This window comes from Bombina bombina, chromosome 5 (genome assembly GCF_027579735.1).
Source record: "Bombina bombina isolate aBomBom1 chromosome 5, aBomBom1.pri, whole genome shotgun sequence".
NCBI lineage: Eukaryota > Metazoa > Chordata > Amphibia > Anura > Bombinatoridae > Bombina > Bombina bombina.
Window position 1 is genome coordinate 667,658,463 of NC_069503.1, and position 20,502 is coordinate 667,678,964.

Sequence of the window (20,502 nt, forward strand, 5' to 3'; positions counted from 1 at the left end):
AGTGCTATTTACTATATATATATATATATATATATATATATATATATATATATATATATATATATATATATACCTATTTATAATCATGTCTGCAGTCTGAATAGTTAGTATATAAATATACTGATTTTCAAATTTTGTGTGATATAATAAATCTGACAACCTTAAGCAGATAAGCACTTTGTCAGCAAATGCCCCAAATGGATTCTTCTCAAAGTCAGATGCGACATGGTTCCTTTCAAAATACACATGGCAAATGAGAAATTGCATATAGTCATTGTAGTGTCATGATTTATAATGGACTAGACTATACGTGGCATGCTAAATTTTATGCACAAGTGATATCTGGGTTTATTGAAGCTCTGTAAGCGCATCGGAAGAAACGCACTATTACAAGTTGAAAGTAAATGTGAACGGATTAGTGCAACTTCAGAGCTCCAGTTAACTCTTATGCTTTGAAAAAAAGTTGGAAAAACACATCAAAAAACATTTAACAGTACAGTTACATTACAATCATAACAGCAATGTCTGATAAAAATTATTAAAAAAAATATTGCATAAAAAAGTTATAAGGGCTCAAAGATATGAGGTTTCAGGTGTTAGAATGAAAAGGGGATGCAAATGGTTTTAATATAATCATACATACATATGTCTAAATATGTATGTAACTATATATGTATATAAATATATATTTATATGTGTGTTCATATGTACTGTATTTATGTATTTATATGTGTATATATGTATACATATATAGACAAATATTTAGTGTAAAGGAGGCCTTTGCGGTAAAGTAGCTGAAAACATGAAAAATCTTATTTATGCAATATTCATATTTAATAATGTGTTTACTGTAAATATTTCACATTCCGATGTTCTTCACATAGGGGAATATGTTCTAAGTATTTATAAATACATATTCATATATATATATATATATATATATATATGTATATATATATATATATATATATATATATATATATATATATATATATATAATCATGTATATACAGTTGTAATCAAAATGATTCAACCTCCATGGCAAATCAGGTTTATTGTCAAAATTTACAGATATTTAGTGGTTTGCAATGAACAAATCAAACAACAGCAATTACTTGGGAGCTGCCACAAAGCTTGAGCAGTTTAAAAGGACATTAAACACTAAATACATTTCATGCACCTCCTTCTAATTGGTTGCTGCCATTTTGGAACATAAGTTACACTGCAGGTATCTGAAGGAGAGTCGCTGCACATGTGCAAACAGGTCAGCACTGGAATGCAGTGAAAGCTAAATTTCAACATGGTGGCACCCATGACTAGAGGGAGGCAGGGAATAATCTCAATACTATGTTTATAAAATATATTTAGTGTTTAATATCCTTTTAACATTTGAGTGACTGAAGTGTGAGGATGATCCTTTGATTTTGATAACACATTGGCTGCTACTTTATTACTGCTCTGCCACTGTGATTTATGACTTGAATACAATCTAGTTTAGGGATAAGCTCCTTACCTAGACGGCCAGGGTATCAGGTAGTGTAGTAGCCCCTAGGAGACAGTAAAGTAGGGAATTGGCTTTAGGGCCAGATATCTGAGGGGGCTAAAGGCTAATGTGTGTATATGAAGCTGACAGATGGACTGCAGGGCAAGGAGTCTGCTGTGGTTGGCAAAAGGACTGACGTAGTGATATGTTTGACTGAAGGGCAGCAGTGGTCTGGTCCAATGGGTGTTCTTCTTCTTAATAATAATAATAATAATAATAATAATAATAATAATAAATACCCATGTTTTATTATTTATCCTACCTAATTATGGGATAAGAATCCCAATTTTTGTCTTTTCAAGATTCAGACATCTAGCACCAAGTAGTGTAGTGCTTATCCTTCAACAAAGTATACTAAGAGAACAAAACAAATTTGAAGATAGAAGTAAATTGGAAAGGTGTTTAAAATGGTATGCTCTTTCTGAATTCCAAAAGAAAAATGTGGGTTTCATATCCATTAAAGCGACCACTTACAAAAAGTGTCAAATGACCGTCAGGGGTTACATGGCTGATCTGAGGACTGATTAGGAACCCACCTACTGCTTTCCCCTAATTACCCACTTGTCATGCATTATTTTTACAGCCGGCAACTCTGCTTTTCAATATAGCAAGATTCAAATACAAATTCATATTGCTTCCACTGCTTCACATTATCTAACCACACTCATATTTTACATTTCTGTTTATGATATTTGTTCACATTTGCTCATGATCCTCCCTACACGCATAGGAAAATATGACTGCACTAAGCCACCGAAATTCCAATAAAAATGAAACATGTGGAACATAAATGCATATTTGTCATTTTAAATGAAGAGAAACATTAAAATGTCTTAATGTCATTCTCTAATTAGAAATGGAATCTGACATACTGTAATATGAAAGGACAGTTTGCAATAAATCCTTAAAAAATATGCAATTTAAGCTTCAATCAAAATTGGATTATCTGAGTACTTGTTACATAGCAAAGGTTTCATTAAAAACGTTTTGACGTTTATAGTATTAAAGATTTCTTCATGCTAACACATTGCTTTTAACAATGTAGTCGCATTACAAGCTTTTTAAGTAATTTTAGAATCTGGTTGCTGGCTCTTTTTTTTTAACTGCGGGTTCTTGTAGCTCATATGAATTAATATTAACTATTACAATAATTTCAGTATTGTATTGACAGCGCACCAACTCATATCATTTTACTACAGGTATTCTGTCGACCGGCACACTGATATGGACAGATTGTTCAACATTGATTCTGGAAATGGATCAATTTATACATCGAAGTCGCTTGATCGAGAAACACTACTTTGGCATAACATAACTGTAATCGCAACTGAGATCAGTAAGTCAGTACAAAATACTGCCACTATCCCATAATTTAGGCTTGCTTGCTGAATGAGTGAAGCACAGTTGTAAAGATGTCAAACAGCATGGATCTGTTTAATGTTAATCAGAGCAAAGGAGACTTTGCCCTCATGGGTCACAGCTACCTCAGGCGTAAACTAAAACTGATAGCCCAGACGCCTGGCAAGAAAGAAATTCAATATTGTTTTTTTTTCTTCTGGTTTTTTTTTCTCCACTTTTTTAAACGGTCTGCGATAGATAGTCTCTGAGTGGAACAGATCAGTTAATTCATTTTAGAACACAGATGATGTTTTGGTATAATAATTCAATTAGCCTGCAACAATAGCCATTTGCTAATTGCATGGTAAACCGTATCCATATTCAGGACTCACGCAAATTCAATCTTGTCTTTACTGGAAGTCACCCACAAGAAGATTAGCGTTAATATAATTAGGGGCATCTATGAAGTAAACCTCAAAGGCACACACAATTACAAAAGAGGTTCTGCTATTGTCAGATGTCCACACTCAAGACAGACATTTAAATGACATCCTGTAGGCTACCAACAGGTTTTTTTCATGACTGGAGGATGTTGTAGAAACAGGTTCCGGTTGTTTGTTATCTATGGAAAGCTTTATGTGAATTATAAGAATACTAACAGATTCACTTTAAGTGTTATATACCCTTTAGCTTTGCTCACAAATTAAAATAAATTGTTGCTCCACAACTCATTTTAATATACTAGCATATTTCTAACATTACTTGTATTAAATTGATAGTGTGATGCTAGGTTTATATTTGTCCTACAATTCTCTGCTTTAGGAGGTTGCAGGAAATTTGTCAATACACAGCTTGTGTTCTTCTAATTAGGCTTTTCATTGTCTGATCCACATAGACAAAGACAAAAAAAACTCTCCCAGTCACACATTTAGCAGCTGGTTTCTTGTCTCTTATCATTTAAAACTACACAACCATAATTTGTGTCTCTTATCATTTTATACAGGTAACCCTAAAGAAAGCAGCCATGTTCCTGTTTTTATTAAGGTTCTGGATGTAAATGACAATGCCCCAGAGTTTGACAAACTGTATGAGATCTTTGTCTGTGAAAATGCAAAGGCAGAACAGGTGTGTATGCTCACTGTATATTCAATTAAACTGCACTTAATAAAGTAAACCAGCTGAGACATAGATCTGTAGTATTCTACTCTCAAGGCTTTCCTTTTTAGTATACCTTGGTTACAGATTAATATGCACCTGCCTAATTATGTACGACACCTTTATATAAGATTCCCAGTGCATCTAAACACAGATGTGGTTAAACTGCTGCTTTTCGAACAAAAAGATTTCATAGCCAATTTGAGGTCTACCTTTGTGCCAAGACAGACGTCTTACTTGTTTCATTTTCTCTTAGACAATTGTTGACTTTGAAATCCCACAGGAAGATAAAAGTAAAAATGTAAATATGCTTTATAAAATATTGTGAGCACAAAAATAATTGTACTAATTTTAAATTTTCTTTCTGAAAAAATGATTTACAGCTCTGGCAGGGTGTAAATGAATAATAGTTTGCTAAATGTGGAGTGTAGAGCAATATACAAGACCAGCTTTGCTATATTAAATCTGAATTTATTTCAGCTGGACAAAATATTTATGGTCATAAAGCATGTTTATGTAGATCCCCTGAGTTTTGCAACTGCAAATTTACAGAAAATAGGTACAATTTTTCAAACCAGCAGGAGATTTTTTCAAGGTTTTCTGGACAGAAACATTAAAATTATTGGACTAATATGTTGATCTTTACTGAGTGCATTCCATATATTTATCATTTACCACATAATATTTCAGTAAATAATTTATTTGGCTAGTACATATAGTAGCTTTTATGGCATATAAGACACAATGAAATATAGCTCTCATCTTATATGCAAAACATAAGATAGCTTAACCCTCAATATTTACTATAAAATATGTTAGCAAATACAGAAGGTACTAAAATTATTCAGATTGCATGTTTGGTTGTATTTTCTGCTTAAAAGTCCTTATTATAAGGGTAGTCAAAAATAATGCACAAACAGTTCAAATCAAGTCCAAATGTTTTTTTTTCTCTGAACCTCTAATGTCTTACATTTTCTAAATTACCCTCCTGATGTTTTTATGTTACTAAATAAACCATTTGTTAACTATAGCCCTTTCTTGTCTCCTTTAATTATCAACTTCCTATTTAAGCTTTTGACATCTTTATTACATTATCACATCATGCATTTGTATTTTATATTGGGTTAATTCTAAATGTGACCCTTAGTCACCTTGTTGAATGTCCTTTATTAAAGGGACATTAAACACTAAATAAATGCTAGATAAAATGATGCATCCAAAGAAAAGATTAGTCTGCGAATAACATGTAGAAGTATTTTTTAAAGTTTAATGGAAACAGCCATTTTGTAACTTAGGTTACCTTCTCTGTTGTGGCCAAGTGACAGTTATAAATAGGTCACTAGAGTGTGCAGCCAATGGCTGTGAGGTACATAACAGTGTTCTGCACTTCAGTTTCTAACAGGAGCTGAAAAGCTCACAATTTCAGAATGGAATTACAGGAAAAGGTGACAAAATAAATAATAAAAGTATGTTGCAGAGTTTTTTTTATATATACGATTTATAATTTTATATTACCATCTAAAAGTGTTTAATGTCCCTTTAATCAATGGCCCAAATGAACTAATTATTTCTTGCCCTGTATTCTACAGTGAGGGTTTTCAGACAAAATTTATTAAAAAAACAAACAACAAAACACACAATTTGAATAACACTTCTGTAACCTGTTTAGAGCCATTAAGGTTTGTTTCCTGCTTGCCTCACCAAGAAGAAATAAATGCAGTGAAATAAGCGATCATACCTATATAACATACCAGATACCAGAGAAGCCCACATATCCACTCATCACCCATCATCATACACTACTTATTTCCTCGTCACAGTAGTAACCTCCAGGGTCCACCAATGTAAGGTTAAATTTAAATGACATTGTTATTAGTGATGTCGCGAACTTAAAAGTTTCCGTTCACGAACCGGTATTGACCTCAATAGGCAGGCGAATTTTAAAACCCACAGGGACTCTTTCTGGCCACAATAGTGATGGAAAAGTTGTTTCAAAGGTACTAACACCTGGACTGTGGCATGCCGGAGGGGCATCCATAGCAAAACTCCCACGTAAAATTACATAGTTGATGCAGAGTCTGGTTTTAATCCATAAAGGGCATAAATCACCTAGCATTCCTAAATTGTTTGGAATAACGTGCTTTAAAACATCAGGTAGTGTAAGGGTTACGCCCGCTTTACAGTGACAGACCAAACTCCCTGTTTAACGCACCGCAAACAACCGCAAACAGTCCATTCGCACAACCACAAACTCCCCATTTGTACAAGGTTGGATACCAAGCTAGCCATGTCCCGTTCCTTGTCCTCACTGATGTCATTGAAGGTCTCTTCCTCCACCCAGCCACGTACAACACCAAGGGTCCCCGAAAGGTGACAACAAGCCCCGGGGACGCCTGCTGTGTTTGGTCTTCTACCTCCTCAAAGCCACGTATATGGCATGGATTTTAGGAACTGGGAGATGGAAAAAGATGCTTGCTTACTTCAAATTTAGGGCACTGCGCGTGCAATCGTGGCCGGACTTTTAGCCAACGGACATTTAGCAGACGGACATTTGGCCGAAACACAAGTGGCTGTCAGATAACAGTCCGGCCACGAGATAGATAGATTTGATAGATAGATAGAAAGATTACATAGATAGATAGATCAATAGTTGCAATAGATACATTTGATAGACACATAGATAGATAGATAGATAGATAGATAGATTTGATAGATAAATAGATAGATTTGATAGATAGATAATTTCCCAGACAGAGAATTACAAGACGTGCGGTCTGACACCCATGGTAAGGTTCCCAGAGGCAGTTGCGGCGCCAGGGGACGTGTATATGGCATGGATTTTAGGAACCGGGAGATGGAAAAAGATGCTTGGTCGGTCCTCCTACTTCAAATTTGGGGCACTGTGCATGCAATCTACTGTGCCACCAGATATGAGTGGTGTGTTAAGTAGTACTATTCTTATCAGTTTAATCCCTGTTACGTCCCCTATCAGGGGACGTGTATATGGCATTGATTTTAGGAACCGGGAGATGGGAAAAGATGCTTGGTCGGTCCTCCTACTTCAAATTTGGGGCACTGCGCGTGCAATCGTGGCCGGACTTTTAGCCGATGGACATTTGGCAGACGGACATTTGGCCAACGGACATTTGGCCGAAACACAAGTGGCTGTCAGATAACAGTCCGGCCACGAGATAGATAGATTTGATAGATAGATACATAGATTAGATTTGATAAATAGATAATTTCCCAGACAGAGAATTAAGGTAAGGTTCCCAGAGGCAGTTGCGGCGCCAGGGGACGTGTATATGGCATGGATTTTAGGAACCGGGAGATGGAAAAAGATGCTTGGTCGGTCCTCCTACTTCAAATTTGGGGCACTGCGCGTGCAATCTACTGTGCCACCAGATATGAGTGGTGTGTTAAGTAGTACTATTCTTATCAGTTTAATCCCTGTTACGTCCCCTTGGTTTTTGAAGCCACAGTGCAGCACCAGAGGCCAGAAAAATTTGGCATGTACACATGCCTGAAAAATTAGGTATTGTTGCAATTGATGTTTGTTTCCCAGGCAGAAAGTGCCCTAAAACATTGCGGCTTGAACCCTAATTGGTGGCGGATAAGTCACGCAAGTCGTCCGGCATTCGAAGATAAAATACAGCAGCTGTGGACCATTTTTAGGCCAAGGCAGCACATCTCATCAGGCCTTTTTTATTCAAATGTATCGCCCAATGTCAGTCCCTTCGGGATCCAACCCTCATTCATCTTAATAAAGGTGAGGTAATTGAGTCTTTTTTGACCTAGGTGACTTCTCTTCTCAGTGACAATACCTCCTGCTGCACTGAAGGTCCTTTCTGACAGGACACTTGAAGTGGGGCAGGCCAGAAGTTCTATCGCAAATTGGGATAGCTCAGGCCACAGGTCAAGCCTGCACACCCAGTAGTCAAGGGGTTCATCGCTCCTCAGAGTGTCGAGATCTGCAGTTAAGGTGAGGTAGTCTGCTACCTGTCGGTCGAGTCATTCTCTGAGGTTGGACCCCGAAGGGCTGTGGCGATGCATAGGACTTAAAAAGCTCTGCATGTCCTCCATCAACAACACGTCTGTAAAGCATCCTGTCCTTGCCGGCGTGGTCATGGGAGGAAGAGGATTATTTTCACCTCTTCCCCTGTTAGATTCCCGTTGTGCTGTGACATCACCCTTATACGCTGTGTAAAGCATACTTTTTAATTTATTTTGGAACTGCTGCATCCTTTCCGACTTGCAGTAATTCTGTAACATTTCAGGCACTTTATGCTTATACCGGGGGTCTAGTAGCATGGACACCCAGTACAGGTCGTTCTCCTTCAGCTTTTTTATACGAGGGTCCCTCAACAGGCACAACAGCATGAAAGACCCCATTTGCACAAGGTTGGATGCCGAGCTACTCATGTCCCGTTCCTCGTCCTCAGTGATCTCACTGAAGGTATCTTCTTCCCCCCAGCCACGTACAACACCACGGGTACCAGATAGGTGACAACGAGCACCCTGGGATGCCTGTTGTGGTTGGTCTTCCTCCTCCTCCTCAAAGCCACATTCCTCCTCTGACTCCTCTTCCTCACAATCCTCTTCCAGCGTTGCCGCTGGTCCAGCAAGCGATGCTGATAAGGCTGTTTCTGGTGGTGATGGTGACCACAACTCTTCCTCTTCACGCTCATCTATGGCCTGATCCAGCACTCTTCGCAGGGCATGCTCCAGGAAGAAAACAAATGGTATGGTGTCGCTGATGGTGCCTTTGGTGTGACTGACTAGGTTTGTCACCTCCACAAAAGGACGCATGAGCCTACAGGCATTGCGCATGAGCGTCTAGTAACGTGGCAAAAAAATTCCCAGCTCCGCAGAGGCTGTCCTAGCACCCCGGTCATACAAATACTCGTTAACGGCTTTTTCTTGTTGGAGCAGGCGGTCGAACATTAGGAGTGTTGAATTCCAACGTGTCAGGCTGTCGCAAATTAAGTGCCTCACTGGCATGTTGTTTTGCCGCTGGATATCGGAAAAGTGTGCCATGGCCGTGTAGGAATGCCTCAAATGGCCACACACCTTCCTGGCCTGCTTCAGGACGTCCTGTAAGCCTGGGTATTTATGCACAAAGCGTTGTACGATCAGATTACACACATGTGCCATGCACGGCACATGTGTCAACTTGCCCAATTTCAATGCCGCCACCAAATTACTTCCGTTGTCAGAAACCACTTTGCCGATCTCCAGTCGGTGCAGAGTCAGTCACTGATCCACCTGTGCGTTCAGGGCGGACAGGAGTGCTGTTCCGGTGTGACTCTCTGCTTTCAGGCAAGTCAACCCCAAGACGGCGTGACACTGCCGTATCTGGGATGTGGAATAGTACCTGCGGAGCTGGGGGGGTGCCGTTGATGTGGAGCAAGACGCAGCAGCAGAAGAGGACTCAGCCGAGGAGGTTATGGAAGAGGATGGAGTAGGAGGAGTAGAGGAGGTGGCAGCAGGCCTGCCTGCAAGTCGTGGTGGTGTCACCAACTCCTCTGCAGAGCCACGCATTCCATGCTTGGCAGCCGTCAGCAGGTTTACCCAATGCGCAGTGTAGGTGATATACCTGCCCTGACCATGCTTTGCAGACCAGCTATCAGTGGTCAGATGGACCTTTGCCCCAACACTGTGTGCCAGACATGCCATTACTTCCTTTCGCACAATCGAGTATAGGTTGGGGATTGCCTTTTGTGCAAAGAAATTTCGGCCGGGTACCTTCCACTGCGGTGTTCCAATAGCTACAAATTTTTTGAACGCCTCAGACTCCACCAGCTTGTATGGTAAAAGCTGGCGGGCTAAGAGTTCAGACAAGCCAGCTGTCAGACGCCGGGCAAGGGGGTGACTTTGTGACATTGGCTTCTTACGCTCAAACATGTCCTTGACAGACACCTGACTGTGGGCAGATGATTGGGAACTGCTCCGGAAGAGAGATGGAGTGGCGGATGGTTGAGAGGGGGCAAGGAGGACAGCAGTGGTTGACGTGGCTGAAGATGCTGGACCAGGAGGAGGATGGCGGCTTTGAGTTTGTGAGCTGCTTCTACTCATGTGTTGATCCCATAGGCATTTGTGATGTGCGATCATATGCCTTCGCAAAGCAGTTGTACCTAGGTGGGTGTTGGACTTCCCACAACTCAGTTTCTTTTGGCACAGGTTGCAAATGGCATCGCTGTTGTCAGAGGCAGACACACACAAAAAATGCCACACTGCTGAGCTCTGCGATGACGGCATTCTGGTGGTGGCAACAGCATGCGTTGATTGGCGTGCTGTCTGGCTGACCCTGGGTGCCGATGCATGCTGTCTGACTGTTCCACTAGCTCCTTGCGACGACCTCCCCCTGCTTCCAACTCTTCTCCTCCTCCTCCTCTCTGTCTCCCCATCTGAACTTTCCCCCTGTTCTTCTTCTCTTCTAGCGGGCACCCACGTGACATCCACGGACGCATCGTCATCATCAACCACTTCACTTGTATCTGACAAATCAACAAAGGAAGCAGCAGCGGGTACAACATCATCATAATCACACTGTACGTCCATGTCTGTAATGCTGCCTGACTGAGACATATCAATGTTATCTACATCCTCTGTCAATGATGGTTGCGCATCACTCATTTCTTCCAACTGATGTGTAAAAAACTCCTCTGACAGATCAAGTGAAGCGGCTGTGGTGCTAGTGTTGGTGGTGGCGGCAGGCGGGCGAGTGGTAACTTGAGAGGTGCCTGAAGATAAGCTGGAGGAGGATGGTGCGTCAAGGTTCGGAGCAGAAGCTATAGAAGATTGGGTGTCCTGTGTTAAAAAGTCAACTATTTCCTCAGAACTTTTCGAGTTCATGGGACGTGGCCTCTTAACACTGGGCATTATTCTAGGGCCAAAGGGAATCACAGCACCACGACCACAACGGCACCTGCGGGGTGGCCTGCCTCTGCCTGTCATTTTTTTTTAAATGTACACTTACACTACTATTAAACAAGATATGAGTGGTGGCACTGGGCAAGTGGGCACTGTATACACTGTGAGCCTGACACAAAAAAGCAGACTGATGTTTCACAGTCAAAAAAGTTTTTTTTTTTTAAATTTACACTACTGTTACACCAGATATGAGTGGGGGCACTGGGCAAGTGGGCACAGTATATGCTGTGAGCCTGGCACACACGCTGGCAGGCAGGCAACTGCAATTAGATTACACTAGCAAACTGATGTTTCACAGTCGAAAACGTTTTTTTTTTTTTTTAATTTACACTACTGTTACACCAGATATGAGTGGTGGCACTGGGCAAGTGGGCCTGGCACACACGCTGGCAGGCAGGTAACTGCAATTAGATTACACTAGCAGACTGATGTTTCACAGTCGAAAAAGTTTTTTTTTTTAAATTTACACTACTGTTACACCAGATATGAGTGGTGGCACTGGGCAAGTGGGCCTGGCACACACGCTGGCAGGCAGGCAACTGAAATTAGATTACACAAGCAGACTGATGTTTCACAGTCAAAAAAGTTTTGTTTTTTTAAATTTACACTACTGTTACACCAGATATGAGTGGTGGCACTGGGCAAGTGGGCCCAGTATAAGCTGTGAGCCTGACACAAAAAAGCAGACTGATGTTTCACAGTCCAAAAAGTTTTTTTTGTTTTTAAATGTACACTTACACTACTATTAAACAAGATATGAGTGGTGGCACTGGGCAAGTGGGCACTGTATACGCTGTGAGCCTGACACAAAAAAGCAGACTGATGTTTCACAGTCCAAAAAGTTTTTATTTTTTTAAATGTACACTTACACTACTATTAAACAAGATATGAGTGGTGGCACTGGCAAGTGGGCACAGTATACGCTGTGAGCCTGACACAAAAAAGCAGACTGATGTTTCACAGTCCAAAAAGTTTTTATTTTTTTAAATGTACACTTACACTACTATTAAACAAGATATGAGTGGTGGCACTGGGCAAGTGGGCCCAGTATAAGCTGTGAGCCTGACACAAAAAAGCAGACTGATGTTTCACAGTCCAAAAAGTTTTTATTTTTTTAAATGTACACTTACACTACTATTAAACAAGATATGAGTGGTGGCACTGGGCAAGTGGGCACAGTATACGCTTTGAACCTGACACAAAAAAGCAGACTGATGTTTCACAGTCCAAAAAGTTTTTTATTTTTTTATATGTACACTTATACTACTATTAAACAAGATATGAGTGGTGGCACTGGGCAAGTGGGCCCAGTATAAGCTGTGAGCCTGACACAAAAAAGCAGACTGATGTTTCACAGTCCAAAATGTTTTTTTTGTTTTTAAATGTTCACTTACACTACTATTAAACAAGATATGAGTGGTGGCACTGGGCAAGTGGGCACAGTATACACTGTGAGCCTGACACAAAAAAGCAGACTGATGTTTCACAGTCCAAAAAGTTTTTATTTTTTTTAAATGTACACTTACACTACTATTAAACAAGATATGAGTGGTGGCACTGGGCAAGTGGGCACAGTATACGCTGTGAGCCTGACACAAAAAAGCAGACTAATGTTTCACAGTCCAAAAAGTTTTTATTTTTTTAAATGTACACTTACACTACTATTAAACAAAATATGAGTCGTGGCACTGGGCAAGTGGGCCCAGTATAAGCTGTGAGCCTGAAACAAAAAAGCAGACTGATGTTTCACAGTCCAAAAAGTTTTTTTTGTTTTTAAATGTACACTTACACTACTATTAATCAAGATATTAGTGCTGGCACTGGGCAAGTGGGCACAGTATACGCTGTGAGCCTGACACAAAAAAGCAGACTGATGTTTCACAGTCCAAAAATGTTTTTGTTTTTAAATTTACACTACTGTTACACCAGATATGAGTGGGGGCTCTGGGCAAGTGGGCACAGTATACGCTGTGAGCCTGGCACACACGCTGGCAGGCAGGCAACAACAATTAGATTACATAAGCAGACTGATGTTTCACAGTCAAAAATTGTTTTTTTTTTTAAATTTATACTACTGTTACACGAGATATGAGTGGGGGCACTGGGCAAGTGGGCACAGTATACGCTGTGAGCCTGGCACACACGCTGGCAGGCAGGCAACTGCAATTAGATTACACTAGCAGACTGATTTTTCACAGTCGAAAAAGTTTTTTTTTTTTAAATTTACACTACTGTTACACCAGATATGAGTGGTGGCACTGGGCAAGTGGGCCTGGCACACACGCTGGCAGGCAACTGCAATTAGATTACACTAGCAGACTGATGTTTCACAGTGAAAACATTTTTTTTTTTTTTTTTATATTTACACTACTGTTACACCAGATATGAGTGGTGGCACTGGGCAAGTGGCTTGGCAGGCAGGCAACTGCAATTAGATTACACAGGATAAAAATGATGTTCTAGCCCTAAAAAGGGCTTTTTGGGGTGCTGTCCTTAAAGCAGAGATCAGATGAGTCCTTCAGGACTGTAGTGGACACTGAATACACTAGCCTAGCTATCAATTTCCCTATTAAATCACCAGCAGCTACACTGTCTCTCCTCTCACTAACAATGCAGCTTCCGAATGAATCTAAAATGGCTGCTGTCCAGGAGCTGGGAGGGTCTGGGAGGGAGGGTCTGCTGCTGATTGGCTGGAATGTGTCTGCAGACTGTGAGATACAGGGTCAAAGTTTACTCAATGATGACGAATAGGGGGGCGGATCGAACATCGCATATGTTCGCCCGTCGTTGCGAACGCAAACAAGCTATCTTCGCCGGGAACTATTCTCCGGCAATCTATTCGCGACATCACTAATTGTTATATGAATACCAAAATTAAGCCCTCGCTTATTTCATTATTCACACTGCCATTAACTCCCTAACTGCCAGACTCACAATTACATAACTCTGTTATAACGTTCCCTCACATTAAACCACTAACCAACAGCCCAAGAGCACATAGTTAACCCTGGATGAGATTTTTTTTTTTATAAAAGAGTAGGTAGATAATAGGTAGGTAGTAAGCTTCTACAAAATGAAATATTTGAAAAGATGAATTCTGGCAGAATGAGGTGGAACATTCCATAGAGTAGGTGCAGCACAGAGAAGATAAAAAGAGAGGTAATTAACAAGGTAGATTTAAGTGAAGAAGTAAGTGGTTTGGACGGCACCTGGAGAAAAGTGTGGAAACATGGTAGAGCTTAAGAATGTTTAGAGTCTCATAGGTAAGTGTAAATATTTATTAAAATAGGCAAGATACTTCAATCTAGGATCACTTGTTTCAAAACGGCCGTCTTTTTTAGCTAAGCTATTGGGCAAGAAAAGAATGTAAGCCGGTAGTGAATTAAATATTCAGTACGTTCTTATGTTGATACAGGCTCATTAAATTGAGCAGAGATGGATCGATCACTGTGTTGCTATTATACTCTCTTGGTGATTATGCACAGTCGTTTAACATCTACTGTTGGTGGAACAATCATTGTTTTTACTGTTGCTTATGTTAAAGTAATCCAATCTAGCTCAAGAGTTCATTAGGTTGACAGTAGATTTCTAATTATCATAAAAAAAGCTTTTGCCAACATCAGTGACTTTGTATTTTCATTGTGTTTCCTTTCGATAATTACAGATAATACATACTGTAAGTGCAATGGATAAAGATGAACCACCATTTGGGCACCAGTTTTCATATTATTTAGCTACTCCAGCATCCTACAACCCAAACTTCACTGTCAAAGACAACAGAGGTAAATAAAAATGTTATAAATCATATATGTAGAATAATGCACCACACCCAGTGTGCATTAGCACTGGCTAATACAAAATGATTTTCTTAAACAGAAACTAATTAAGGTATCAACACATATCATCCACCATGCATGAAAAAGCTATATAGATAATTCAATATGTTTGGTTCTAGAAGATTTGCTTTGAAATTATTGTTATGTTACAAGAACAAAAAACAAAATCTTAATAATCACTATTGTCTGTTTAGGCTGTATGTTTGCCCTTAAATCGGACATAAAAGTGTAAAAAGAAAATGTATTAGAATATTTTATTATTACACTGTTGTTTGCTTATAACTAGTTGCTTTACTTCTGCAAATGAGTTAAACACATAAGTAAAATCAGCTCCAGAGCAGCAATGCACTACTGTTATGTTTTCATGTGACAACACTGAAGAAATTACACTTTGCTACAATGTAAAGTAGTGAGTGTACAGGGTAAATTTGCTGTCCCCTCAAAATAACTCCACACACAGCCATTCATGTCTAAATTGGGCCCAATTAGCTATTTTAACTCCCCGGTGTCATGTGACTCATTAGTGTTACAAGGTCTCAGGTGTGAATGGGGAGCATGGCACTTCATGGAAAATAACTCTCTGAAGATCTGAATAAAAGAATTGTTGCTCTACATAAAGATGGCCTAGGCTATACGAAGATTGCCAAGACCCTGAAACTGAGCTGCAGCACAGTGGGCAAGACTATACAGCGGTTTCACAGGGCAGGTTCCACTCAGAACAGGCCTCGCCATGATCGACCAAAGCAGTTGAATGCACGTTCTCAGCATCATATCCAGAGGTTGTCTTTGGGAAATAGACGTATGAGTGCTGCTAACATTGCTGCAGAGGTTAAAGGGGTGGGGGGGTCAGTCTGTCAGTGCTCAGACCATACACCGCACACTGCATCAAATTGGTCTGCATAGCTGTTGTACCAGAAGGAAGCCTCTTCTAAAGATGATGCACAAGAAAGCCAGCAAACAGTTTGCTGCAGACTAAGGACATGGAACCATGTCCTGTGGTTCAGATGGTGTCAAGCGTGTGTGGCAGCAACCATGTGAGGAGTACAAAGACAAGTGTGTCTTGCCTACAGTCAAGCGTGGTGGTGGGTGTGCCATGGTCTGGGCCTGCATGAGTGCTGCCAGCACTAGGGAGCTTCAGTTCATTGAGGGAACGATGAAGGCCAACATGTACTGTGACATAATGAAGCAGAGCATGATCCCCTCCCTTCAAAGACTGGGCCGCAGGGCAGTATTCCAACATGATAATGACCCCAAACACACCCTCAAGACGACCACTGCCTTGCTAAAGAAGCTGAGGGTAAAGGTGATGGACTGGCCAAGCATGTCTCCAGACATAAACCCTATTGAGCATCTGTAGGGCATACTCAAATGGAAGGTGGGGGAGCGCAAAGTCTCTAACATCCACCAGCTCTGTTATGTCGTCATGGAGAAGTGGAAGAGGACTCCAGTGGTAACCTGTGAAGCTCTGGTGAACTCCATGCCCAAGAGGGTTAAGGCAGTGCTGGAAAATAATGGTGGCCACACAAAATATTGACACTTTGAGCCCAATTTGGACATTTCCACTTAGGGGTGTACTCACTTTTGTTGCCAATGGTTTAGACATTAATGGCTGTGTGTTGAGTTATTTTGAGGGGACAGCAAATTTACACTGTTATACAGGCTGTACACTCACTACTTTACATTGTAGCAAAGTGTCACTTCTTCAGTGTTGTCACATGAAAAGATATAATAAAATATTTACAGTGAGATACTGTATATATATATATATATATATAAATCAACAGTTTTCGGACACCAATTATTATCTAATCCTGCAGGCTTGGTACTTTATATTTTATTGAATTATGATTTTGCAATAAAACCTTTTTCTTTCTGTTTTCAGATAATACAGCCAGTATATTAACACGGAGAAATGGATACAGTCGCCATGAGATGAACACATACCTATTGCCAGTGGTTATTTCTGATCGTGGTTATCCCATTCAGAGCAGTACTAGTACTCTAACTATTCGCGCGTGTGCCTGTGATCACAAGGGTAACATGCAGTCATGCAGCGCTGAAGCATTAATTCATCCTACAGGCTTAAGCACAGGAGCATTGATTGCAATTCTCCTCTGCATCATTATCTTGCTAGGTAAGAGTGTGAAATGTATTAACAGAAAATCATTGTAAACAGGCTATTAGAGGGTGAAAACCCATGTGTAATAGGATTCAGGTGAGAAGGATGTGGCAGTTTTGTCACATCTATACATTTTGCAAAAGGGAGCTAATATAACCTTTAGCGATGTTTAAGAAAAGGTCATAGCAATTTGTAGTAAGAAATGTATTGTTAGAGAATAATCATTTTTCAGTGGTAGCTAGAGAGTTTTATGTGTTAATGAACATGTCTTGTAGTTGTAGATGTATGGTCAACACGGAAATTAATGTGACAGTTGTAGATGGAAATGAAGATTTTCTAAACATTATTGATGTTTACAATTTCTCTTTTTGCTTTATGAGCTATCATTTTTTTGTGTATTCATTCATTTATTCACTCATTCATGTTTAATCAAGACTGTTAATACTTACAGAGTAGTGTTAAATGGTTTAACCCCTCAGGTTAGAAATGGCCATCTGGTGGTCCGAGAGCCACATGCAGTCATCTGCACTAGAACTAATAATTTGTATAATACTTTCTGGGGCCCCATGGAAAAGTAGAATTATTGGGGATGAGGCACAAATTAAAAGGGCCCTCTGAAGTAAAGAACAGCACAAGGAGTACCTTGCAACCTTACCTAAATCTGGCCCTGTTCCACTGGACTATATTTTTAGGACATATATTAGTATTATTGTGTGATTAATAGCCATATATTTATATGCAGCCCTTGAAGTTTCTAAAATCCCCCCCCCCCCCCCGAGTGCTGAGCCAATTTTTAGCTTTTTTTTTTTGCTACTTACATTTAAATCCCTAATGTATTTAAATTTAAGTGAATAACAGGCCCAGCAGATTTACAATATGGCATTATTATATTTATAATTTATGACATGGGGGAAGCTGTGGCCAAAACTGTAATTTTTTTTAAAATAATTTTTGGGTAGATTTTAGTAAACAATATTGAAAATAGTCCAGTGACCACTGCTGTAACTGTGATTACCTTACTAATTTGTCATCAACATTAGCTACATGTGAAATAGGGGCCCATATGGGCTTTTGGTGGTTATAATGTAGATTAGAGAGGCCCCATTGTGTAGTACAGATAGAAAAGCACTTTTTTTCTTGCAAGGTGTTCACTGTTACCACGGTGATTACCTGAATATACAAACAACATTAATATATTTTTTTAAGAGAGGGACTTGTCTTCTGGGAAATGCATTTTATTAGGGGTCTCTAGACATAAACTTTTTTTCATGGTGAATATACAGTACTATTGCAAACCATTTCACTGTGTGTCTGTTTGCTTTGCTTTATTTTTTAAATGATCTGGTTTGTAGTACTTGTTGCAGACTTTTCTTTTTCAAATGAGGGGTCTTGAAGTTTTGTAGCTGCTATCAGAGTTGAGATTGAGGGATTCTAAAAACCTCCCCCAATCCAGCTCCCTAGCAGCTACTGGTGAATCCTGCCTTAGGTCCTTTGTGATGTCACCACATGAAGCCTGGAATTGCCGCCCACTAGACCACCAAAGATCACCGTCCTGTATAGCGGGGATCGCCAAAAATAACATTTGATCGCGATCCCCCTGCATGAGGAAAAGGGTTCATCATGCTCCTACATGTAGCGATGCCCACAGGGCTGGCTCACCCGTGGGACCAAGTGGGTCCAAAGGGCCCAGGCAGCACTTGACAAGGCACAGCACTTCAGTGACTGAGTCAGTCACTGTCAAACCCAGACCACTCTTGTCCTCTGTCTCTTTGGGGGAAGTTGCAGGCTCCCAGCAGAATAACCTTATCATGCATAAAGACATTGAACTGGTCAGGGATGACATTCAAAGTGGAACAAGTACATCTCTTCCCTAACTTCCTTCCCACTTAATGTGAATTGTGCATAAGCATTGGTTGTATGCAGGTAGGCAGGCTTAGTAAGGTCAGCAGCCAGGCTAGTAGTTTATATGCAAATCAGTAATGTTACTACTGAGGGGGACAACATTTTATTCTTGGACCCAGGCAGCATAATATCTTGAGCCGGCCCTGGATGCCCATGACGAGAAAGCCTCCTCATGCCCATCGAAGGGGTTGCAAATGTTGACAATAGTGGTTTAGCTATACTTTGCAGGTAATATCAGACTAGCGTGACTGTGTACATTTTCCCTCTCTAATGATTACAACACCACACTAAACAAAATGACAAACATGCTTAATTAACAGTGACATCACACTTTAGGTTGTAGGGTCAGTCTTTAGTATTTACTGCAGGATAATTAATGAGAAAAATCACTTTATAGTCGTAAACTTTATGTAAAGAAAATTCATTTTTCTACAAAGATGAAATTTCATAATAATAATAATCCATTTTCAATTCAGAAGCACTATAGAATTATCTTACAAGGAGTAATTTATTTACACAAGAAGGACAGAAGAGCAATTTCTTTCCTTGGTTTAAGGCTTAATTGCTATAATAGTTCAAGATTATTTTTCTTTTAACAATTGCATTTGACAGGTAATGCATTTACTTTTTCTTGAAAAAGGTTCACTTGCATTTTTAAGCATAATGTAATTCTTATTTAACTCACTTCAAAGGGAGCTTTTCTCTGTTGATAAAATGAATACGTTTTTTTGAACACAATCTTTCTTTCATGTTGATTTTTTTTTCTCTCCTGCCTCTCTATTTTGAATTAGTGTGTTGGCATTTATTTGCCAGTTGTGGCAGACTTCCCTATTATTTGTAACAGTTTCTCCATTTTGCATTTGAGAATAAACTTAGGAGTGGGGATACATTAATATGAAATACAAAAGCAAAGGCGCAGTCGTTCACCCTGACATGTTCATCCACGCTTCAAGAGCTGATTTTACAGCGTGCATATATTGATTTTATTAAGCAGTATTTCTATCATATTTTTTTTTTCAGCAGTATTTTAAAGAACCGCATGGCATATGCAGTAGTTAAGTTTATAAAACAGAAAATACAAATAACGTATATTAGAATTATGACATGTTCCTTGTTGATATAGGGATTTAGCATTTAATTTGGTAGCTTTTGCACACAGTGAACTCTTTGCAAACATCTCCTTGATTCTCACTCTCTTATTACTATAATTGAGGAAGAGAATTTTCTCTAGGTGTTCTAACCAGTAATTATGCTAGTATGTGTGCCAATGATGGCTAAAAAAAGATGCGAGGCACTAGGGACAGTGTTGGGCAAACGGATCTGAGGGCAGTGGCATTCTGCCAGAACTGCTAATATTTTAATTTCAAAAACTCATTTCTCAGTTGAATTAAAAGCAAAGCTGAAAAGCGGAAAACAAAATTATAGTCCGCAGAAAAAAAAAAAGAAAAAAAAAAGGGGAAGAGGAAGATGTCTTTTGCATTACTAAGTACCATCTTTGTTAGGAGCAAGACAGATTAGCTATTCTTTTCTAATAATATAAAAACAGAATTTGCACAGACTGCCAGTCGCTTATGCATAGCAGTGGAACAATGTGGTGCGGTCCATGTGACGTTCTTACTAATTTCTGCACCAATAAATAGAATGTAGATAAATGTAAATTGCAGTATGAAGTGCTT

The 20,502-nt window shown here is 39.7% G+C and overlaps 1 protein-coding gene across 1 annotated transcript in view; it reads left to right on the forward strand.

Moving 5' to 3' along the window:
* The window catches only part of LOC128660672 (cadherin-6-like), a 519,409-nt gene that overhangs the window by 489,598 nt on the left and 9,309 nt on the right, over positions 1-20,502 (forward strand). Inside the window, exons 9-12 of the mRNA XM_053714615.1 lie at positions 2,743-2,879; positions 3,885-4,006; positions 14,634-14,751; positions 16,688-16,939. Of these exons, the coding sequence (XP_053570590.1) occupies positions 2,743-2,879; positions 3,885-4,006; positions 14,634-14,751; positions 16,688-16,939 (629 nt within the window). The remainder of the gene's footprint in view (positions 1-2,742; positions 2,880-3,884; positions 4,007-14,633; positions 14,752-16,687; positions 16,940-20,502) is intronic.